Source organism: Gracilinanus agilis, chromosome 3 (genome assembly GCF_016433145.1).
Source record: "Gracilinanus agilis isolate LMUSP501 chromosome 3, AgileGrace, whole genome shotgun sequence".
Lineage (NCBI taxonomy): Eukaryota > Metazoa > Chordata > Mammalia > Didelphimorphia > Didelphidae > Gracilinanus > Gracilinanus agilis.
In genome coordinates, this window is record NC_058132.1 from 216,739,106 (window position 1) to 216,764,900 (window position 25,795).

The window sequence follows — 25,795 nt, forward strand, 5'->3', positions numbered from 1 at the left end:
TATATGATTCAAAATGTCTCCCTCCCTCCTTTCCCTTCCCCCTCTTGGAGCTAGCAAGCAATTCTATTTGGATTATACATGTATTATCATGCAACACATATTTCCTTATTGTTCATTTTTGCAAAAGAATAATCGTCTAAAACCAAACACTCCAAAACAAAAACAGAAATAAACTTAAATAAAGAATCACATGCTTTGATCTGAATTCCAACTCCAAAAGTTCTTCCTCTGGAGGTGGATGGCATTCTTTATCATAAGTCCCTCAGAATTGTGCTGACATTTTTATAGATGAATGGAGAGTGAAATTGGAATGTAGAAAAGATTCTAGAACCCTGTTCATTGCCTGGAGCTGATTGCCCTTGCAATATTTCTTATACATAATCTCAGTTGTATAGACATTGCTTTGGTCTGAGAATAGATGGAAACCTTGGTAATATAGTCAGATGTCTCTTCAGAATGTGGGCATTTATACTTGGATTCATGGGCTTCAGAAGATAGTATTGTCTAAATATAGCCTAAAAAATTCTACTATTGAGCAAATGAATAGAACACAGACAATATCTGTGAACATTTAAGAATTTTATTTCCAACAACACTTTCCTTCTGTATTCCTCATTTCTACCTTAAAAAAGAGTGAAATGTCTGAAATTTTGTAAGACAGTACTTGTCATAAGCATCAACAGGTATTTATTTTGTATTACTACTTTCAAGGTACTCTTCTAGATTCTATGGGCAATTTTTAAAAATATGTTTCTTCCCTCCAAATGTTTACAGTCTGATTGGGAAGATTAGAACTGTGATTCTAAAAGGATAATTAATTTGTATCATAATATAAATGCTAGATTAAAGACAAGAATATCTTCATAGTTTATTATAGGATGGCATAGTCAGCAAAGGTAGTCTCTATGAATTTCTATACTAAAGGAAGAATTTCTATACTAAAAATATCCCTGAAAGAATTATAGGATATTCTCTACTCTAATCAATATAGTACCTCATAATCTGAGCTTGACCCTACTTTGGTTATCCACATGATTAATCCTAAATGTTAGTTCAGAAATATCATTTTCCTATAATTCATCCTGCTGCTATAGATAAGTATCAACTAAATATTTTTTAATTCATTAATTTATTACATTTAAATACCCAATTAATTTCTTCCTCTCCCCCATGAGAGAAGGCATCATTTGACAAAAAGATACTTGTGTGTGTGTGTGTGTGTGTGTGTGTGTGTGTGTGTGTGTGTGTGTAATATATATATATGACTATGTCTTGTTTATTTCTATTTATCAATTTTTTTCTCTGGAGATGGACATACACAAGACATTATTCAAATGATATTTCTGTTGCCGTATATAATATTCTCTTGATTCTGTTCATTTCACTCTTCATAATTTCATGTAGGTCTTTCCATGTTTTTTCAAAATTAATCGTTTGTAATTTCTTATAGCCCAGTAATATTCTATCACAATCCTATGTCAGAGCTTGTTTTGCCATTCCTCAATTAATGAGCATCCCTTTAATCACCAGTTCTTTACCACCACAAAGAGAGTTGCTATAAATATTTTAGAACAAATAAGTTATTCTCAATTTTCCTTGATCAGCTTAGGAAATAAAGCTAATAGTAATATTGCTGAGTCAAAAGTTATTAGAACTCTTTGAGCATAATTTCATATTGCTCTCCAAAATGGTTGGATCAGCTTACAGTTCCACCAACAGTGTGTCCCCATTTTTCCACATCCCCTCCAACATTTACTATTTTGATCTTTTATCCTTTTAGCCAGTCTGATAGGTATAAGATGATATCTCTTTTGTTTTGATTTGCATTTCTCTAATCAATAATGATTTAGAGCAATTTTATTTAGTTATATATAACTTTGACTTCATTCAAAAACTGTCTGTTCATATTTTTGACCATTTATCAATTTGGGGAATGGATCGTATTCTTATGTATTTGATGAAGTTCTATATATATTTTCAGTATGAGACAACTAAATCTTACTGGGCTTGATTGAGTCTGACGATTGAAGCAAAGGCTATATTTGTGTTTTGGCAACTTTGTTGCATTTGACTTCAGTACTAGGATCCCCCTTAGTTTTGTCAAGACCATGAAGTTATTTTGAAATTTGAAGTCTTAAGCTAACTATTTCCTCCATGAGGTTATTTCCCATGTATCTAACATTCTTTTATCATTTCTATATGATCTTTGTTTTCTTTATTAGGGTCATGAAAAATGTGCCTTGTTAATACTTGACAAGATACAAGAACAGAGCCTTATTAATGCAACAAATAATACATTGCAGACGTAAGTACTAACTGCTGAGATTTTACTCTTTAAATATACACAGTCATTTAAAAAAGAAAAATAATTTTGAACATGAAAACAAGAGTGACCTGGGTTTGAATTCTGTCTCTGATTCTTATTAGTTTTTTTGAGTATATAAATTCACTCTCGGAGTCTATTTCCTCATTTGTAAATGGGAATAATAATACCTGTGTTATGTCTTTTCAAAGAACTTCCTGTCTGACCTTTCTTGTCATGATACTAATTTAATGCAATGTACTAATTTTAGTGTATGAGACATAATGTGGGCATGAAATGACTTCTGGCAAATGGAAGTATAAAGCAAGAGTTGGTAAGAGGCAGGTGGCCAGACCAAGAACACCATGCAAATCAGCACAGTGTTCGAACTATATTATTTTCTATCCAATAAGATTATTGTGAAGATCAAATGAGATAAGAGATATTTTTGTTTTGCAAATTTCAAGGTGCAAGAGGAAAAATGTCAGCTATTGTTATCATCCTTGGGGGCTATAAAATTTAGCCTCCTTAAAATATTTTAGGAGTCCTAATTAAAATCTAGTAGTTCTCTCTAGGAATTTGTATCTCTCTAGGAAATTCTGTAAAATATTTATTAATTTTTAATATTTCTCTATTGGCAAAACTCCTTGCATAACTATATTATCTTAGAATCATTCATTTAAAGCTGGAAGGAATTTTAAAAGTCATTTGAGTTGGATAAAATTGAGGAAATTGATAATTGGAGAGGCTAAGTCACCTGCCCAAAGACATAGAAGATAGTAAATGACATAGCCAATAGTCATACCCAGAACTTCTGAATCTAAATCTAACATGCTTTCTAAATCTAGTATGTATCATGTGAAATTATGGAAGAATTCTAATTTCATATTTCCTTTCTCCCTAGGGAGGATTGAAAATTTTCCATGATGTAGTCTTAATAAATTTCAATCGAATTCCATGTAGCCGTTATGTGAAATATCTGGAAAATGTTTGATTTTTAGTTGTTTGAAATCACTTTGACAATTGCACTATCACTCAACAAATATTTAAGGGGTTAGGAGAAGGGAGCAAGTCTTTATAAAGTGTCTACCATGTAAACAGGCACTCTGTTAATCATTTTACAAATATTATCTCATTGGATCCTAACAATAACTGTGTGAGGGAGATGCCATTTTTATCTCCATTTTATAGATGAAGAAACTGAGGCAGACAGAGGTTAAGTGACTTGAGCAGGTAATAAGTGTTTTAGGGTAGAACTGAACTCAAGGCTTCCTGACTCCAAACCCAGTACTCTATCACAAACATTTAATAAGCACCTGCTCTGTATCTGGCCCTGTACTAAGTATTAGAGATACAAAGACAATAATAAAATAGTTTTGTCTCTCATGGAGATTGCATCCTATTATTAGAAACAACATTTATGTAAATCAGTACATACAAAATTTATGTAAACTATTTAAATGGGAAGTTGAGGGTAGGTATTAACAACTAGAAAAAAAAAAGTTTAGTTAAAGTGTCTTGAACTGAATTTTGAAGGATTCTGAGAGGTAAAAATCAAGTAGTTCATTCCAGGAATGAGGAACACTTGGTACAAAGGTAAAAAGACCAGAAATGTTGTTTTATGTATGAGAAATAGTAAGATGTTCAGGTTAATTGCACCATAGAGTATAGGAAAGGGAATAAAGCTGGAAAGGGAGGTTGAGTCCATTTCTTAGGGTATGATAGTATTCCATTACATTAATATGCCATCATTTGTTCAGCCATTCCCCAGTTGAGATGATAATTAAACCCATGTGACTCGAAAGAAAAAAGAAGTCCAAGGAGAGTTTTGGGAGGCACACACAATCAGAGGGCATGATATAAATGAAGAATACAGCAAAGTAGACAGAAGGAGACAAGTAGAACTAAAAGACAATAGTATTACTAGAGTCCAGGAAGAAGAATGTGTCCAGGAATGGAGAGAGGATAGTCTAATATGTCATATACTTCAAAGAAGTTAAAAAAAAAAAAAGAGGAAGACAAAAAAAAAGAAGACCATTGGATTTGGTAATTAAGAGATAACTTTGAAGAAAATAGTTTCAGTCAAAAAATGAGGATCAGAATCCAGACTGCAAAGGGTTGAGAGTAAGTAAAAGAACTGGGACATTGAGGATAGAAATAGATAGTCAAACTTTCTAGAAGTTTGACTATGAAAAGGAAGAGAGATGTAGAACAGTATTTTGAGGGGATAGTACAGTGGAGGGTAAGGGTTTTTTTCAGGGTTTTTTTTTTCAGGGTAGTGGGGAAGGAAGTAGTAAATAAGGAGAGATGGAAACTTAGAGGGGGAGCATACTTATGTGGGTAATCTGGAGGAATCAGGACAGCCAGGCATCAAAGGCATATAAGGTCACCCCTCTTCATAAGAGACATAGTAAAGGAAGAGACAATAAAGGGAAATGTAGTTGATTTTTAAGATGTTGAGAAGAGAGGGAATTAATACAATCTAATATTATAGAAAAAGAATTTCTTTGAAATTTTATATTCTAAAACCATGATATAGTAATGGACACTGCAAGTTAACATTAAAGCCTTGGACTTCCTGCAGTTTAGAGGGCAAGGAACTGGATCTGTGATTTCACTGGTACACCAGTGAGCTCCTGGGTGAGGAAACATTTTTCATTAATTCAGGCTTGCACCTTCTGTGCAATTTATAGTCCTAGAGATTACCTAGTGTGCTATGGTTAAGTGCCTTGCCCAGGGTCACATAGCCAAGATGTGCCAGAACGGGGATTTGAATCAAGGTTCTTCCTGGCTCTGAAGCTACATAATGATAGATCAAAGCCTTAATAGTAATCTTTTGTTTTTTTCCTATGATTTAAAGGAGGAAAAAACCCTCTAAAAGCTTCTTTCCTATAAGTTAGCAACTATTTAACAATAATAGTTGACCTTTCTGTAGCTCTTTACATATATGTCTATGATCTTCACAAAAACTCTTTGAGTCAACAATAGTACAATAATTGTTATCTCCATTTTGAAGATAGTGGAACTAAGTCACCCAAGGTCCTAAAAGAAGTGAGTGGCAAAGCCAATATTTGAAGCCAAGTCCATTGTTTTTTTTCCGTTGTGTCATTTTGCATTTCCATGAATTCCATTCCTCTTCTATTAAGTGGATATTATATTATGTCTATGTATTCTATTCTTGGAACCAGTATGTAAGAGTAGTATTTATAATGTAGCTCAAATAGTAAGGAATTTATCAGGATGAAAATGATATAATATACGTGGGAGCAATATTTAATACATCAATAATGTGGCCTAGACTTCTTCCTTTGACCCATATACCAGAGTTTTCTTGTTTCTATTATCATCAGAATTTTCTGAAATGCATATTTCCATCTGAAATCAATTCAATTTCTATGAGACTATCTAGGCCTAAATTGGAGGAATTATATTGGTTGTTATCATCAGTAAAATATTATATCAACAAACCTCATAAGAAAACCTACAGTTGAACTCAAATTCAGAATTTAGTTGTTTGACAAAGGTTTTAAAAAATATCCTTTCTTCTCCACTTTTTATAATATAAATATTACTTTTATCTTGAAAGTTATTTTTTTCAAAACCCTTACCTTCTGTCTTAGGATCAATACTGTGTATTTGTTCCAAGGCAGAAGAGCAGTAAAGGTTAGGCAGTGAGAGCTGCAACTTGCCCAGAGTCACACAGCTAGGAGTTAAATTTGAACCTAGGACCTCCCATCTATCCTGGTTCTCAATCCACTGAGCCACCTAGCTGCCTCCAAAAGTTATTTTTAAGGTAGGTTTTGAAGCTATCCTTGAAGTTAAATACTGTATTTTGTAGACCTCTCCATATTGCTGCACGGAATGGTTTGAAGATGGTGGTTGAAGAGCTGCTAGCGAAGGGAGCCTGTGTCCTTGCTTTAGATGAAAATGGTAAGAGGAAGCAATCTTCACCTTCTTGCTATATCCTTTTGTATATTTTTGGAAGCCAGATAAACCAAAGATAGAAAGGAGCTGGTTAAAAGAAAAGCCAAAGGTAGATAGGAGCTGGTTAAAAAGGTCAAACGACTAATCTTTGGAAGCTCATTGTGTGTAAGGAATCGGGCAAGGAGATCTTGCCCTATCTGTAAACCATGTAAACCCTCCTAAAGTTTCCACCTTGCATGTATTGTCAGCTGTTGGTCTTTAACTCCTCAGGGTGGTAGTCAAAACATTTTAAACTTATTCAAAGCTTTTGAACTTGGCACAATAAATTCCAACTGCATGCCCTGACGAGTTTAGGGAGATATCTATCAATAGTGCATGTGTGAGGGCCCAGAATTTTTGGATGTGTGCTTGATTGTGTCCCAGATCATTCTGAGATCAACCTTGGTATTTCCAATTGTCAGACCAAAACAGAGGTGCTATTAAAAAGATTCCTGTTTGGAAGTTTTAAGGTATATGTGAGAATTGAGAGGCAGCTTGGCATAGTGGATAGAGTTCTGAACTTGGAGTCAGAAAAAAACAAATTGAAATTCTGCCTCTAACATTTTCTTGCTACATGACCCTGGGCAAGTTACTTATCTTTTCTTAGCCTCAGTTTCCTCATCTGTAAAATAAGGACAATGGACTACATGACCTCTAAGGTTCCTTTAAATTTAAATCTATAATTCTTTGATTTTAATTTCTAGAACTGAATATATTTCCTGACCTATAGAAATCTCCTTAAAAAAAAATTCTCTCTTAGAGGGTTAATCAGCCTGATTTATTAGAGACAGCTCTGGACTTGGAGTCAGAGGACTTGAGTTCAAATGCACACTTTACAACCTTTTAGTTATGTGGACTTGGACAAGTCTTTCTTTGGGTCTCAGTTCTCTCATCTGTAAATTGATGGAATTGGATTAGAATAGGTTTAAAATCCCTCTCACCTCTAAATCTACAATTCTATGGTTTTAAACTGATAGAAAACTTCCATTTCTACTTCTAAAGAAAGTAAGAGACATATGGCATACAGAATGGAGAGCTGGCATTAGAGGCAAAAAAAAAAAAAAAAAAAAGCCTGAGTCAATATACGCTAATTACATGATCTTGGGCATATTGCTTAAATTCTCATTAGCCCCAAACAACTCTCTAAAACTATAAATTAGAGGTGAATTTCTAATCTCTATTAGTATAGAGAATTTCCACATTGGGAATTCCTTTCACCAGTGAAATAATAAGTATGGATTGTAGAACATAAATTTAAAGCTGAAAGGAAGCTGAGGTCATCTAGCTTAACCCTGTCATTCTACAGAAAAAGGACTCAGATTGATTAAGTAAGTGATTGGCCCAAAATCACACATTTAATAAGTGGCAGAAATGGGATTCAAATTCAGATCCTTTGAATCCAAATGCAGTACACTTTCCACTATACCATGATATAGAAAACAAAAAATCTGAAATAAACTCTCAAACATTTTCTTTCTGGTAAAAGTGAATAAGCACCAAATGTTAGGTGTCTTATATTTAACATTTTTTTAGAACAGTATCAATTATGCTGGAAACGAATGGAAAATTCTCAATATTTATGAGTTATGAAATTAAAAATGTGGCTCAGTTATAGCACTATAACAAAATGTATTAACATAACTCACTTAAATGCTTATTACAGGTATTGGAATTAGCAGCGCATGCATATTTCTCAGAAGTAAGCAGCCATAATGATATCATTAGCTAACTCAATATTTTTGGTTGTTTAGCCTCATTTATCATAGCATGTGCCCTGCCCTGTCCCTTACCTGATTCATCTGGGAAAAGGAGGGGAAATTTGTCCCCGATTCCATTTCCTTGGTTTTTCCTTTCCCTTTCTCTTCCCCCATTACTTCCCTTCTCCCTATCACCACCACCACTGCAGTTCTATTGATGAAATATGTACCTGCCTTTAGGCTACTTTAATATAGTTGGGGTGCAAAGATATGAATTTTGTGATAGCTGTAGTGACCCACATCCGCCTTTGCCAAGAATGGCCAAATGCATTTTGGAGCTGGGTTTTTTTTTTTTTTTTGGACCCCTTTGGCAATCTGATAAAGCCCAGGAACCCCTTCTCAGAAGTTTGGGTTATTTTATTCATAATCAAAGAAAATGTTAAATTTCAGTTTGAGCTTAGTAAAATTAACATTCACAGGTGCCTTTAACTATATCCATGAATCCTTTGATGGTCCATAGACCCTCAGTTAAGAACCCCTGTCTTTAGAGGTGGTATTATTCAGCATATTGGAATCATGGAACCTTTATCAATTACTCATTTTGTATAAAATATAGAATACCTGGTTTTTGTTTTATGTATGTATTTATTTATTTTTGCTTTCTCAACAATGTGGAGTTAGGGAAGTTTCTGACAGGGAAATTTGGTAAATTACCAACAAGAAATGAAGTGGTAATGACACCATAAGAATTTTTATTCCTTGGACTAGATCCAATGTGTTGAATAAATTATTCCCTCATTATACTAATAGTCTAATAGGACATTGTGATCCTACCCAAATAGCTAGTGTCAAAAGCTCTTATCCAGCATTAGGCACTATAATAGTTGCATATTAATATTATAATAGCTCATATAGTTCTATAGTGCTTTGAGATTTATATTTTCATCATAGTAACTGGTGAGTGTAGATAATTCAAGTATTATTACCACATTTTACAAAGGAGAAAACTGAGGCAAAGTGAAATAATTTTTCCCAGGAGCATAACTAAAATGTGACAAGTTCAGAACTCAAACCCAAGTCTAAATTCGGTGCCCTTTGTAGTATAAGCCACCATTTTGCCTAAGTCACGAGAGTTCAAGTTGATATGGATAGAATGCCATAAAAAAAATATACCTATACCTTCTTCAGGTACCTGTTTTGAAATGAGAGCATTTGACTTGTAGGAACTGAATCAAGTGTTTAACAAGAAATCTCTAGAATTTTTGTTTGTTTGTTTCTATCAAGAATTGTAAAGCTCAAACTTTGATTCAGGAAAGATTTCTTCATGCTATCCTCCCCTTTGCCACATCTGCTGGGTTCCAGAGTTGGGTTTCTGTTCTGTTTGTATTTTTAATTAATTGGATTGCCAATTCAAATATCCAAGAAAAGAAAATTTTGATCAATAAGGACTAATCGTTCTCATATATCCCATGTGTATAATTTGTTATATCTGTACCAATGAATACATTTTAGTCCCTTAAAACACCAGTTGATTAGTATGCATTAAATGATGAACTGCATAACTTGATACTTATTGATACCTAACTTAAAATTTTTTTTCCTATCTGATGCACATTTGTCTACAACTGAAAGTCATTGTTCTCAGAATGAGATTTTGTCCCTATGAACCGAGTCTGAACACTGTATCAGGTTCATAGTACCATGCGCGCTATATTGTATTCATCTCTGTTGTTGTGGATCTGTGTTCTTCCAGTGTTTTTGTCCATTTGGTGAAGGCTAAATACCCCCTAACTTAAAAGTGCTTGTTGTGGTCACATGAGCTGAAAACCTTCATAAATTGTCTCTTCCTCCCTTCCCTCCCCCAGTGCCCTGACCCTGACTTTCCTTCCCTCTGACTCCAACCTCCAGCATGTCTACTTAGTGTAAGTAACTCATCTTCTTGCCTGGCATGGTTTTAACTTGATATACATCTCTCGCTTACAAAATCATCTTGAGATGTATTTGTGGAATGCTCACTTTTCCCTTCAATTTCCCCAGTACTAACCATTGCCTTGTCTGCATTTATGCCCAGGTCATACCCCAGCCCTGGCTTGCGCTCCTAACAAGGACGTGGCTGACTGCCTGGCACTCATTTTGGCTACCATGATGCCTTTTTCTCCTTCCAGTACAATGACGGCTTTCAACTTCGTTTGTTTTAAAAAAGACCATTTGAGCAGGACACAGATCTGCGATGGCACCAATCTGAGTGGCACCGTTAGCTCTTGCTCTCACAATATAGGATCAGAGGACGGGTACAATGAAAATGATTCTGATTCGGAAACATTTTGACTCTGGACTTCAGAAGCTTTCACTTAATCACTTATATTAGGTGGAGAAGGTGGGGCAGGACGAATTTTGATTCCCCAAATTATGTTGTATCAGAATATCATTATGGACCCAAGCTTTGAGAAAATTGAAGAGTTTAGTAAAATGTTCAATGAACCCATAGGAGAGGACTTGGAGATTTTAATGGAAAACATTCTCACAAAATGTGCCCTGATTTTGATTTGTGTCATGTTTTCTTTCTATCTAAAGTATTACTGTGAAAGTCTACCTCTCATCTTAAGTAGGGAATTTTTTAAAATACATTTTCTTATTTTTTCTTTTGAAATAATACAACAGAGAATGGGACTATTATATTAGGATTTTATTTTTTATTATGTTCTTGCTGTACAATTAATTCTCAGAAGCTTATCCATGTGGCTTTCTTGTACACCATGGGGGAGTTTAGCCTCAAATTTCTCCTCACTCTGATGTTTACTTCCTCATTACAAGCCAAAGGTAAAGTTCTCTTTCAGAGAGATTGCCTGGATTATTGTTGCTAGGAGAATTTAATCATTCCCATGTATTTTCTCTGTCTCTTATCTCTTTCTCCCTCTTTCTGCCTGTCTCTATATACAACAGATAAATATTGATCTAAATTTTGATTGTATTTTTAATGAGTAATACAGATATGACATGCACTGGATTTCATGATGGATCATTAAGAATTTTCACCTGGTCCATTCAACTCTAACCTACTCTAGAAAATTTAGCTGATAATTACATGGTCCACAAATTTGATGGCAATCTGCCACTTTCAAATGCAAAGTTATTTTTAAAACAATCCTTAATTAAATCAGAATACTTCCTTTAAAAAAAATTAACCTCTAGGTTATAAAAAATATTTTTACACTATCTTAAGAATAGTCTCTTTGTTCAAGAATAACACAAAGGTAGAAACAATGTAAGTCCCAAAGTGAACATAGGCACAAAATGGGAAGTAGTAACATGAGTCTTGGGGGAACAAAAAGACAATTGGCATTTACTTTATAAGTGGGATCAACATTGTGAATACTGTATCTGCTCCTTCTGCCAAAGCTTCTAGGTCAAATGGACCCCGTTCCTCACCTGGGACAGATGCTCAAAAAGAAGAATGAAACTCTTTAAAAATATATATGTATATATATTTTCATATATATATATATGTACATATATATATATATCGTCAACCAGCTATACACGAGGACCAAAATGCTTCAGTGTCTAAAATGGAAGATAAATTTTTTTTCCTTCAAAATAGAAGCGAGAAATGATGTAGCTTTTCTAAAGAGTTAAAAAGTAAACTTTTTGAGTCTTGGTTGTATTTTACATTTCTTATGGCACAGATTTATAGTTGACAACTTAACATTTGTAACTGATGATGTGTTGACCACAATTTATTTTTTTGCCAAACCAGAGAAAATGTTCATATATACTTTTGATGTAAATGTGTTTATATTTATTTGAAGTGAAGCAAAAGCCCAGGAATTTTCTCTGTGGTTATGTTTTAATTGTTATGTGTCTTATCTGGCCTAACAAAGAAAAAAAAAAATTTGACTCTGGGCTAGCCAGAATGCCTAGGGTCCCTATACCCAGCATATCTATTGTTAATGTTTCCAGGCTAACCTCAGGTTCTTCCATATCTGTTAGGGGGGGATACAGAATGCAGAGTCATTCCCTTACACTCCCTCACTGTAGCTTGCAGGGCATTACTGTCTCTCAATAAGGAAGGCCAGACTCCAGGTGGGTATACTCTAGACACAGTTCTCAAGAGATGAGAATAGAAATGGATAGTGGTATATGTCAAAGTGACCCAGAAGTGAAAGGTTCAAAAATGATCTTATTAATCACAAGATTACCCATAGTCCCAATAAAAGGATCCTAGTAGGAAAACTCTGATTTGGGCTGTTGGCTCATGCTCTCTGAGAGAAGAAGTTAAAATCACTAATCCACATACTTAGTTTTCCACTTGAGCCAAGAAAAAAGAAAGAAATATATTTCATGAGGGGCTGTTCCTCTGATATTTCTCTCTTTTTCTAGTTTAGCCCTGGAAATTTCTATTTTATAATAATCATGAGAATTTTTTAAAACAGTGTTCTATGATATCTGAGTAAACTACAGATACTATATTGTGTTTTTCAATAACTGTAAAATATCTTAGTCTTTTAGCATCTTGGGGGAGTTAAAAAATTCAAACTTATTTTACTCATCATGAATGAGAGCTTGTTCCAAGAACTTGTAGAATTGGTATTAATTTCATTGGCAAAGTTCAATGACACTTTTTTAGAATTCTGGGGAAAGAGGAGTGTTTCCTCCCTTCTCCTTCTTAACGTTAGTACTGTATTCTTTTTTTGAGAATGATTAAAAAAAAGTTGCTAACTAGCAATAACTACCTTATCTTTATTAAAGCACTGAAAATAAGGGGGAACTAGCTTTGTAGGAGAGCTGTATACTGTGGTGTCTTTTTCTAGAAGTGACTGGAAATCTCACTAAGATGGTTTGGAATGAAAGGAAGTAACCTTTTGAACAGGAAATGAAATGGCTTCTTTTAAAGGACTAGTGTTGAATTTTTCTGTAGAAGAGCAGAGAGAACAGGTAATATTAAAGCAAAACACAAGCTAGTCTCAGTGGAACTGTATTTTACCTCTCTACTCTGTTAAATTGTAAGAAGGACAAAGGGATAAAATTGAAACATGCTTACCAGGAACTGACCATTAAATTTCTTTTTTCCCCTTTTCTTGAATTGTTTTTGTTGACTACAAAATTTGCTTTATTTAGGACGTAAGTAAAGACTGCATTTGATTTTTGTATCTTCTAAGTCTACTGTTAGAAAGAAAATCATATTTTGAATAAGGCTCACTAAGAAAAAAAGTTTTTTAAAATAAATTTTCAGATTCCTACATCATGGTGTTTATCGCTCTTACTTTTTTTAAGACTGTATTTTAACCAGAGACACGGAGATTTTTTGCATTGCACATAACTCTTCTTGTTCACCAGTGTCTGCCTATCTTTAGTAATATGTTACTATCTCCAAATTGCCTAAAATCTGTTCTGATCCTACAGTAAATAGCTCAGGGGATTTCTATTTATCACTACTAAAAGGGCACCATAGTATGTTTGGTACTTTATGCAGTAAACAGCTGCTTGAATTGTTATTTTATTATTAAACTAGAGCAAGAACATCAAATGAATTGCTGCAGTAGTTATCCTTTGTACTGTTGAGAAACTTGGTTAGCTCTCTGTTGGTTTGGTTTAAGAATTTGTGTCTTTTTTGGTCTTGTAATATGAAGTTAGAGTGCCTTTTTATATTTGTGTATTCTGAAAATGTTTTGTGAAATTTATCGTATTTTTTTCCATTTGAGTGTTATCAAAGCAATATAATATCAGCCAGTTTTTATTTCCAACTTTCTTTGAATGTATAAAGTCTTTTTCCCCATTCCCTTTCACTTGCTTTGAATTTAAAATGAATATACTAAATTTCCATAGGAATGATGTATGACTTTTTTTTTTTTTGCAGTGCTAAAAATGCTTTCTTCTTAAAGAAACTGTAAACCATAGATCAGTGTTAGAGGGGAAAAGCGTTTTAAAATAGTGACAATCTGAGCAATGTAATTGTAAATGTAATTCTATGCGTTTCTTATGCAGTGATCTAAATATTCAAAGCCAATATCTTATGTTTGGTAGTTTTGTCAACATATTTTATGCTTTAGCATGTGCAATATATCTTTACAAAGCACGATGATACTTATCTGGTGCCAGTGTTATATTTTGCATAACATATTTGTAACGGCAAAAATTATTGGTTGATAGTTTCAGTGGGATTTTGTCTGTAATGTTTTATTATGTAAATTGGAGTTGAATGACTTCAGAAAATGTCATAACTGTAAAAATGAGGAAAAAAATTAATTCATTAAGTGACTGATCCAATCTGAATCTTCTCAAGCACAGTTTAATATCTTTTTCAACTACTGAATGCTCTATTAATGTAATGAAATACATAACTGTAAACTATTGAAATGCATTCAGATGGTTATTTTTACAAATAAAAACGGTACAAATATTGTTGTGATTTGAGTATTACTTTTATTTTTCTAGATTATATTGAATTATACATTTACTCAAAATATTCACACATATCAATATATATTTAAACATATACTACATATAAAATATATGAACATAAATATATACATATTCAATGTGCATATGCACATAGATACACACATTTTATATATATGCATATATGCATATGCTTATATACACTATCTAATTTCCTGATTTGCTACTTAGAAATATGTAATGACAGCTTCCCGAAAGTTATATTAGAATTTAAGACCAAGCAAGAGATAGAGGACATTGCAAAATGTATAATGAATGACTTTGAATGTATCAAATTTAAAGGGTTTTGTACAAACAAAACCAATGCAACCAAAATTAGAAGGAAACAACAAACTGGGAGAACATTTTTATAACAAAACTCTCTAACAAAGGTTTAATTTCCCAAATATATAAGGAACTAAGTCAAATTTACCAAACATTAAGCCATTCCCCAATCAACAAATGGTCAAAGGACACAAATAAACAGTTTTTACACAGTGAAATCAAAACTATCAGTAAGCACACTAAACAGTGTTCCAGACGTTATTTTAGAAGAAGCAGGATTTATCATCATCTCTATCTGTAGAGATCACACAGACATGAAAGAAAAGTCAGACAATGTAAACCATTTCAACCAGTCAATCATAAGCATTTGTCAAGAATTATATGTGCCTGGAACTCTCCTGAGCACTGGGGATACAGATAATGTGAATAATGAATCCCACAAAGTGATATGTGTATTAGAATTCACCCTATTTGAAATTATATGTAACACATAGTTCATTGGTTCTATCCTGGTGAAAATATGCAGATCAAATTTATATAATGCTACCACTTCACAGGATTCATTATTTGTACCAATCAGGATCTGATACTATATAGCAAGGGAAAAACAGTCTACCCTCAAGAAGCTAACATCCTAATGGGAAAGACAAGCTATATACAGTGTAAACGGGAAGGAATCAGAAAGCAAGCCATGGAGTAGATGGGTCAGTGAGGAATCAGAATAAATCCCTTACCAAAAGTACATTTTGAGTTGAGTCTTGAAAGAAGCCAAGAAGTGGAGGTGAAGAGGAAGCATGGTTTATATATTGGGAATCACCATGAAAAACCATAAATTTGGGAGGTAGTGTCATGTGCAAGGAACAGTGAGATCAGTGGAACTGGGTGGTAGTGTGGACAGGGAGGTGAATATGTAAGACTAGAAAAGCAGAAACAGTCTATGAAGGGCTTTAAAGTCAACTGCAGGGTTTTGATCTGGAGGGAGCCACAAAGTTACAGAGCAGGGGGGTTGTGTGGTAGAATCCATGCTTTAGGAAGATGACTTGGGCAGTGAAATGAAGACTGGCCTGGAGTGGAGAGACTTGAAGTAGGAAGACCAACCAGAAGGCTGTGTTATAGTGCAGGTATGAAATGATAAAAGTCTGCCCCAGAATGATGGCTTATGGGAGGAGAAGACGTACAGGAACGACGCCATGAAGGTAAAAACGACAAGACTTTCCATCGGACTGGATGCATGAAATGAGGATGAGGGAGGAGTCAAAGATGACAGTGAGAATATGACCCTGGCATCCTGGTTAGGTCAAAGTTGCCTTTGGACCAGAGTTAGCAAATATCCGTACAAAGTCAGACCTTTGCAAAATTCTGAAATTATAAATAAAGTTTGTGTCTGGCATCTCTTTCTTTTTCAAAGTAGCACCTTCCTGTCCCTGTCCCCTGGCCCTCATCTTCCCAGGCACCCAATAACCTGACCCTCCAGAACCCCATCTTCCCACTACGATATCCAAGGCTGCTTTGGGACTGACTCTAGACCCATCTCTGTTTTCCCCTTGTCTAATCTTACCAATGATTTATATAATTTTTTTTTTCAAAAAGTTCTCAGCCTTCTGCCATATTAAAAAAAAAGGTTTGATCAACTTATCATTAATCAGTAACAGTGGAGAAGTGTTAACACTTTAGTTTATTCCTCTCATGGAATGTCTGGATTTCTGGATCTCTACTGTTCTACTTTCAGGCATCAACAGGCTGATGGGTAAAAGGTTTTGGGGAGAAGCCTGCTTATATTCTTTCTCTCCTGCCTTTCATCTCCTTGCCCTCTCGAGACCACCTAGAACTTATCTGGGATCCTTAACTGTTCAAATGACCTGGGAATGAACAATTCTATTCCTTTTGATTAGCTGGAGGACCGCTAGGCTTTACCATCTGCCCTGCTCCCTCTTCCAGATGGCCCCATCTCCACTGACATCTGACTTACTGATGAAAACCTATGGGCCCCTGAGCCTTCTCCATTCATTCAACTGAAGACCATTCCTCCTGTGGAATTTTCTTTTATGTACTGTCTCCCCCACTAAGAATAGGAACTTCTTAAAAGCGAGGACTGATTCTGTTTGTATCCCTAGTGTTTAGCACAATGTTTGGCATATAGCAAGTGCAAATTGTGACTGCTTAGGTCTTTCACATGGTGTGACTGTTTGAGGAAACCATAAAGTCAATTTACTTCAAATTGCACCAGTGACTGAGTGCTTAGTTCATCAGAAGTGTACTTCTCTGGTTGGAATAACAAACTCGGAACTACAGTACTCACGTAAGCTATTAACTGAAAATTTTACTGCTTTCCTTGTGTTTTCTTCTAAATTGAGTCTTTCAAAAACAACCTTAGGTATATTTCTTCTACTTGTTACAGCCATACTTTCTTCAGCACTGAGAAGAACATTGGCATCTTACAAATTAATTGTATGATTGAACATTTGTGTAGCAGTTTTTTCAGCTTTAAAACTGCCCCTGGCCCTTTGATTTATGCCATAATTGACTATTTTTGCAGCAGAGGAGATTCGCATTCATAAAACTCAAGCACTTTCATCATAGGAGTATATAGCAAGTTAGTAGCAGAACTGATGATGAGTGTTCTAGTCAGTTCCTAGAAGATGTTAGTAGATCCAGACCTTAGCTCCATAAGCCTCAAACACAGTTTCCACATTTGTTTTAATCTCTTTGCACTACTACTATTTACATATGCTCAGAGGCTAAAATTCTAGACCTGAGAAGGACCTTGGCGATCATCTAAGTTCATGGTGTCAAACTTACAAAACTCTAGGTGCTGTTCAAACCAGTTTAAAATATAGGAAATAGGGGAAAGCTGGGTTGCTCAGTGGATTGAGAGCCAGGCCTAGAGATGGGAGGTCCTAGGTTCAAATCTGGCCTCAGACACTTCCCAGCTGTGTGACCCTGGGAAGGTCACTTGACCCCCATTGCCTACCCTTACCACTCTTCTGCCTTGGAGCCAATACACAATATTGACTCTGAGATGGAAGGTAAGGGTTTAAAAAAATAAATAAATAAAATACAGGAAATAGCAGAAAGGGAATAAATCAAAATATAGCACAACACAGATAATGTTAATTTGCCTTATTCTGTCATTTTGCATTTCCCATTTTACTTGTCTTTTGATTTTGAATTTGATACCACTTAATCCAGTCTCATTGTTTTACATATATATGAAGAGTCTCAGAGTGAAACTGACTTGCTCAAAATCACTTAGATATAAGTATTAGAGCCTGAATTTGAGCTACATTTCTCTCTTTTAAAATTTTTAACTTTAATTTTTTCAATTAAATATCTGTTTTTCTTCCTATTGTCTCTCTCTCTCTTCATTTTTGAATAGTTCTAGAAAACAAATGCCTGCGTTGGCTATGTCCAAAAATTATAATGGAGGGAAAGTTGGTAGGGAGAAAAATAGATTTTTAGTTGAAAAAAAGTTAAAAAAATATGAATGGACAGATTCATCTTCATGAATTCAAATCTGACCTTAGACACGTACTAGCTGTGTGACCCTAGGCAAGTCACTTAACCCTGTTTGCCTCAGTTCCTTCATTTATAAATAAGCTAGATAAAGAAATGGCAAACAACTCTAGTATATTTGCCAAGGAAACCTCAAATAGGGCCAGAAAAAGAGTCAGACATCTGAAATGACTGGACAAAGCAATAATAAATAAGAATAATTCTAGGAAAACAAATTCCTGCATTGACCATGTCCAAAAATTTCATTTCATTGTGCACCCTGGGTTCAACATGTCTATCATGAGGCAAGACTTCTATATTTCTCTTCATAAAAACAATAATCTAATTATTTGTTCACAAGGTAGGAGGGGGAGAAGATTTTGTAAAGAATGAACTTCAGTGTTTTTATATTTGAGAGAACAACCCACTGTTTTCTCCTTTCAACAATTCTGAAAGACCTTCAGAAATCTTAGAGAAGCTTGTCTTCAAGTTAAAAAGTGGCTGGGGTTGTTTTTCAAATATATAAGCATGTGTTTAATATTTCCTGTTCCCTTTCTGCTCCAAATCATCTTCCACACAACTACAAAATTATCTTCTATCAAGTACAAGTCTGATCATGTTCCAAAGTACTCCTTTTGCCTCTAGGATAAAATAGAAACTCCTCTGACATTTAAAGGCCTTCATAGCAAAGCTCCAGCCTACCTTTCCAAGCTTATTTATTACAGTTTATTGTAATTTATGCACTCTGTGTGATCCATCCAAATTGGTTTTCTTGCTAATACACTGTGTTCTACCTCCTGTCCACTCTGCGTAGAAAGCATTCCTTCCTCACTTCTGGCTTTTGGAACCCTTACCTTCTTTTAAAGCTAAGTTTAAGTACCACTTTCTCCCAGAGGACTTTTCTGATTTACTACCCCCACACTCCAGCTGCTAGTACTTCCCTTTCTCAAAAACAAAAACAAAAACAAAAACAACTTGTCTTCTATTTACTTTGTGTATAATAATAATAGTTAAAAGTAAACATTTATATAACACTTAAAGGTCTTGTAGAACACTTTATAAATATCAAATTTTATTCTCGCAATAAACCTAGAAGGTAGGTGCTATTATTATCTCCATTTTACAGATGAGGAAACTGAGACAGAGCAGGTAAGAGACTTGTCTAAGGTCACACAGGCAATAAGTGTCTGAGGACAGATTTGATTCCCATGCTATACTCCCTTCTTTCTTAAGGAGTTCAGTACCTCACAAGCTTCCTTTCTACTCAAACACTTCCCTTATTCTAAGGAATATAGCATATGTTTTTCACATGACCTTTCTATATAGTCTGCTGACCTATGAGGCCCTCAATCTATTTAATTTTCATGTCCTATTCTATCACTCCACTTCAACACAAGAATGCTCACACCCTTGATCTTGCCATCTCCTATAAGCGTTCCAATTTCATAATCAAGAACTATGAAGTTTTTTTAATCATTGCCTCTTATCATTCCATCTTATCATGCATTTACTTCTAAACTCATTATTCATTCTCACTATGTTCTCTAGTTCCTCCACCCCTCATTACTTTCCCAGGTCATCAACATTAGTCTGGCTTCACTTTTCTTCTTTCTCAATAGCTATCCTATTGTTAACCAGTTCTCTTTTCTTTTACTCCAGTTTCTGCTGAAAAAGTGTCCTTTCTTCTTGCCATGGCCAAGGCAAGATTTAACATGTAGGTTAAATCATAACCCCTTAATTTTTCTCCAGGAGATTACTTTCACAATCAGTCCTACTTGTGCCCTCATTACCCAGTGAACCTAGTAGCTTAACACTTTAAACTACCATGCATAAACCTATCTCCTTTGACATGTGAAACTTTTTACTGCCTGACCTCAATTCACCTTTCCCGGCTTTAGATAAATAGACAGATATAAAGATAGATAAAAACCATATATATAGATATATGTGGAGAGAAAGAGACAGAGACAGGTAAAGATTACCTATGATTACTCTACAGTTCAGCCAAATTGGCCTTTTAATCAAATTAACCAATGATTTGTCCATTTTATTGTTGGTGTTTTCACCATAAAATCAGCTTTTGGCCCAATGTTTTGTTTTGTTTTCTACTTTCAATTTTATTAATATTAATCTCTCTTTTGATTTTCAGGATTTGTATTTTGGTATTTAATTAGAGAGTTTTAACCTATTTTTTCTCTACTTTTCTAGTTGAGTGTCTAATTCATTGGTCTTTTTCTTTTTTATTAATGTAAATGTTTAGAGATAGAAATTTTCCCCAAAGTACTGCTTTAGCTGTATCCCACAAATTTTTGTATGTTGTCTCACTGTTGTCGTTATCTTTAATTGAAATTATTGTTACTACAATTTTTTCTTTGACCAAGTCATTCCTTTTTTTTGTTTGTTTTTTTTTTTTGGCGAGATATTCATCCTTTTCACCTTTAATGCTTGTGATTTGGTTTTCTTCTCTCTATTTTAAAAAATCAGATTAACCAATGACTTATCAATTTTGTTGATTTTTTTCAAGCCAACTTCTAGATTTATTTACTAATTCAATGGTTTTCTTACATTCAAATTTATTGATTTCTTCTTTAATTTTTAAGACTTATACATTTCTAATTTGTTGATCTTTTTCTCTATTTTATTAATATAAGCATTTAGAGATATACATTTTTCTCTATATAGTTTTGGAATGTCATCTCATTATTGTCATTCTCTTTAATGAAATTATTTATCATTTCGATAATTTTTCCTTTACCCTCTCATTCTTTATGATTAAGTTATTTAGACTCCAGTTAGTTATTGCTTTTTGTTTCCATGACTCCTTTTTATATATAATTTTTATTGCATTATGGTATGAAAAGAGTGCGTTTAATATTTCTGCTTTTCTACATTTAACTGTTTTTGTGTTCTAATATATAGTCAGTTTTTGAAAAGGTGCCTTGAACCACTGAGTAGAAAGTATACTCTTTTCGATGCCCTTTCATTTCTCTGCAAATATCTATCATATTTAACTTATCTAAGATTGTATTCATCAACTTGATTTCTTATTTATTTTTTGGTTATATTCATAAAGTTCTGGGAGGAGAAAATTAAAGTCTCTCACTTGTTTTGTTGTCATTTTCCATTTATAACTAATTTAATTTTTTCATTAAAAATTGAGATGCTATAATATTTGATGTATATATGTTTAATATTGTTAATGCTTCATTATGTATGGTACTTTTTGATACAATATAGTTTCCTTGTTGATCTCTTCTGATTAGCTTTAACTTTATTGACCAACTCATTCTTTGGGATTAGATTATTTAGTTTCCAATTAATTTTTGATCCATGATTCCAAGGATCTCTGTTAAATATAGAGTTTACTGAGTCATGGTCTAAAAAGAATGAACTTAATATTTCTGTTTTTCTTCATTTGATTATGGAGTTTTTATGCCCTAATACATGGTCAGTTAAAAAAAAATTAACCTTGTCTTCTGTCCTAGAATTAATACTGAGTATTGATTCCAAGGCAGAAGAACAGTAAGGGCTAGGAAATGGGAGTTTTATGCCTTGCTTGCCCAGGGTCACACAGCTAGAAGTGTCCAAGGCCAAATTTGAACCAAGGACCTCCCATCTCTAGGGCTGGCTCACAACCCACTGAGCCATCTAGCTGTCCCCTACAGGGTCAATTTTTGGGAAGGTGCCATATACAGCTTTTAAAAAGGCATACTCATTTCTACTCATAGTCAGTTTTCTTTAGAGGTCTATCTCATCAAACTTTTCTAAAATTCTATTCATCTCCTTAATTTCTTTCTTATTTATTTTATGGCTAGATTTATCTAGTTATTAAAGGGACGAATTGAGGTCTTCTAGTAGTAGTTTTACTGTCTATTTCTGTCTTTAATTCATTTAACTTTTCCATTTAAGAATATGGATGCTATGTTTTTTGGTGTATATATTCATAGTACTGATATTACTTCATTTTCTATGCACTTTTTAGCCAAATGTAATTTCTCTGATTTTCTCTTTTAAGTAGATCTATTTGTGCTTTTATTTTGATCCCACAGGGTCATGATTTTTGCCCTTTCTTTTCACTTCAGCAGAAGCTAAATGTTTTGCTCCAACTTCTTGTTTTAATTGTGTGTCTTTTTGCTTCAAGTATGTTTCTTGTAAACAATACATTGTTGGATTCTGGTTTCTAATCCATTCTTCTATCTGTTTTCATTTTATGGATGAGTTCATTCCATTCACATTCACAGTTATGATCACTAACTACGTATTTTCCTCTATCTCATTCTTTTCAGTTTATCTTTCTTGCTCTTTTTTTATCTGTCCTTCCTCAAAGGTCTGTTTTGCTTCTGATTACTAACTTCCTTAATCTGCCCCAGGTATACATTAATCTTGATATTATTTTAAGGGTGCTCAAAAAGCTGACTCTTATATTGCTTATGACTGATTTCTATAACCTTGAGTTAAATTGAACCTCAACCGTGCCAAATTCCTAGTCCTTCCCTAAGGTTACACTCTGGAAGACTGGTCAGTTATCTCAGTCTCCTTATTTTACCAATAACAATCAATTAATATATGTACCAAGATTTTAGGCCAGTGATTCCCAAAGTGGGTGCTACTGCCCTCTGGTAGGTGCTGCAGTGATGGGGGAGGCAGTGATGGCCACAGGTGCATTTATCTTTCCTATTAATTGCTATTAAAATTTTTTAAAAATTAATTTCCAGAGGGCTAAGTAATATTTTTTCTGGAAAGGGGGCGGTAGGCCAAAAAAGTTTGGAAACCACTAGTTTAGGCCATATGAGTTCCTGATCAAGGCTTTGGCTCTACCTATTGTTTTAGTTTCCAATAGTTTGTATCTTGTGATGATTACCTCATAGTGCCAATATATCAGACCACTCCTCTTTTCCCTTCCCCCTATACTGCTGTACCCCCAATAAAAATAGCAGTATGTCTGCTAAGGATAAGCTCTTTACCATCAGAGTTTCATCCCAGTAAAGCTCTGAACCATGGAAGCTCTTGACCATCAGAGAGCTTCATTCCAGTGAAGCTCTTTTCCACTAGAGCTTGCTCACTGTCTGACTACTTTATGCCAGAACTTTCTTTGATTGTGTGTCTTTATTCTCACCTTATGTTCTCTTTCCATTAGTCCTTAACCCATAATCCATTTTCTCTCAGTCCCTAGTTTCCCTTTCTGAGTGTCCTACCCACCAGGAACCTTTGTGGAGCTGCTGGATGGCTCTAACCCATGACCCTGAGATTAAGAGTCTCATGCTCTATCAACTGAGATAGCTGACCAATCTTCCAGAGTGTAGCCTTAGGGAAGGGCTAGGAATTTGGCAAGGCTGAGGTTCATTTTAACTCAAGGTTACAGAAATCAATCATAAGCAATACAAGAGTCAGCTTTTTGAGCACCCTTAAAATAATATCAAGATTAATGTATACCTGGACTGCTACATTATCTTCCTCCTCTTAGCTCTTTTCCCTCCTACTTCCCTGTTGGATGATATGGATTTCTATATCCAACCGAGTTTGTGCATATATTCTTCCCTCCTTGAACCAGTTCAGAGGAAATTATCAAATTTTGCCTGCTTCCCTTCACTTTGTCTTCCATTGTAAAAATTCTTCCTTGTATATCTCCTTTATGCAAGATATTTTGCCCCATTCTTCCTTTCCTTTCCTACTTCTCCTAGTGTATCCTTCCTTCCCCTTTGTTTTTCTTTGGAGATCATCCCAACATAATAGACTCACACCTTTGCTCTCTGTCTACATAAACACCTACAGTTCTTAGAATTTACATGTAGCATATTCCCAATTGCGAATGTAACAGTTTAACCTTATTAATTCCTCATGATTTCTCTATCATGTTTACCTTCTTATGATCCTCTCAAGTTTTGTGTTTTAATGTCAAATTCAATTCTGCTCTTTTCACAGGAATGCCTGAAAATCCTCTCTCTCTCTCTCTCTCTCTCGGTCTGGACAGTTTATTCTTAGTGGTAATCCTAGCTTCTCTGTCTTCTAGAATATCATATCCTAAACTCTCTACTTTTTATGAATAAACTTTTTATAAGTAGCTGATAAATATTGTAATCCTAACTGTGGCTCCCTGAAATTTGAATGGTTTCTTTATGGCTGTTTTCAGAATTTTCTCCTTGACCTGAGAGCTTTGGAATTTGGCTATCATGTTCTGTTACTTTTATTTTAGGATCTCTTTCAAGGCATGATTGGCAGATTCTTTCAATTTTTATTTTGTCCACTGACTCTAAAATATATGGGCAGTTTCTCTTTTATAATTTCTTGAAATATGATGTCGAGGCTCTTCAGGTAGGCCAATAATTCTTAAATTATTTCTTCTCAATCTATTTTCTAGGCCATTTGTTTTATTTTTTCTAGGCCACTTCTTTTATTTTTTCATTATTTTGACTTTGTTTTATTGTTTCTCGATGTTTCATAGAATCATTAGCTTCCTCTTGCCCAGTTTTAATTTTCAAGGAATTATTTTCTTAGTGAGGTTTTGCACCTCTTTTACCACTTGTCCAATTCTACTTTTTTAAGTAGCTATCTTCTTTAGTATTTTTTTGTGTTTCTTTTACAAAGCTGCTAGTTTTCATAATTTTTTTTGCATTGCTCTCATTTCCTTTCCTAGTTTTTCCTCTCCTGCATGTACTTGATTTTTAAAAGCATTTTTACTCTTTTTTAAAATCTCTTTTAGAAATTCTTCTTGTTCTTATGTCCAATAGGCATTTTCCTTTTAGGCCTCACTTTTAGATATTTTCACATTGTTATTGTCTTTTGAATTTGTGTCTTGAGCTTCCTGGTCATCATGGTAATTTTTTAGGGTTAGATTTTTTTATTGTTGTTTGTTCATTTTCCCAGCCTATTTCTTGAATTTGGACTTTATGTTAAAGTTGGACTTTACTTACCTCTGGAGGAGGGTGAAGGGTCACTGTTACCCTTCTGCTTTCACAGCCAGTTCTGGAGGTCTATAAGTTTTTGGTGCTTCCAAGGTGGTGTGATATGGGGACAGGTGTGATCACTGCTTTCCTTGTCTGTGCTCTTATCCTTACCCAGACAAAATTCCTGCTCTTTTAGGACCATAACTTCTTGTCTCCCTAGAATTGCAACTTATATCCACATATTATATCTTTCTCTCTTATAATTGTACCATTCCTCTCTGCCCTAGAATTGCAACCCTAAATTGGGCAATAGGCAATGAAATTGTCAAATGGCACCATGCCCTACACCCACTGCTAGCACAGGAGGCCCCTGGAATCTCTTTCTGACCAGGTGTTTAATCCTCTCATCATCTCTGGACGGGAGCCCTCAGTAATGTTGCTACTATTGCTAGTGTTGCCACATACAAACTTCTTTTAAAAAAAGGCTATTCCACTTGGATGACATTCTTTCTCCTCTTCCCAGGCCTTTGCACTAGCTGTCCTCCATGCCAGCAAAGTACTCTCTCCTCTTATCATCCCTGATTTTCTTTAAGACTCAGCTCAAGTGCCATTTTCTACATAAAACCTTTCCTCAACCCCATACTTTTCATATCACCTAGAACCCTGTATTCATTTTTAAATTTATGTTTATAGTTCAAAGATCATTTCATGACAGAGAAAATAAAGTAAGACTT

The 25,795-nt window shown here is 34.5% G+C and overlaps 1 protein-coding gene across 1 annotated transcript in view; it reads left to right on the forward strand.

Annotated features, from left to right (window-relative positions):
* ANKRD44 (ankyrin repeat domain 44) overlaps positions 1 to 10,290 on the forward strand; it is a 288,404-nt gene extending 278,114 nt beyond the window's left edge. Inside the window, exons 24-27 of the mRNA XM_044669066.1 lie at positions 2,223 to 2,305; positions 6,141 to 6,232; positions 7,929 to 7,964; positions 10,034 to 10,290. Of these exons, the coding sequence (XP_044525001.1) occupies positions 2,223 to 2,305; positions 6,141 to 6,232; positions 7,929 to 7,964; positions 10,034 to 10,290 (468 nt within the window). The remainder of the gene's footprint in view (positions 1 to 2,222; positions 2,306 to 6,140; positions 6,233 to 7,928; positions 7,965 to 10,033) is intronic.
* Positions 10,291 to 25,795: the final 15,505 nt, after the last annotated feature.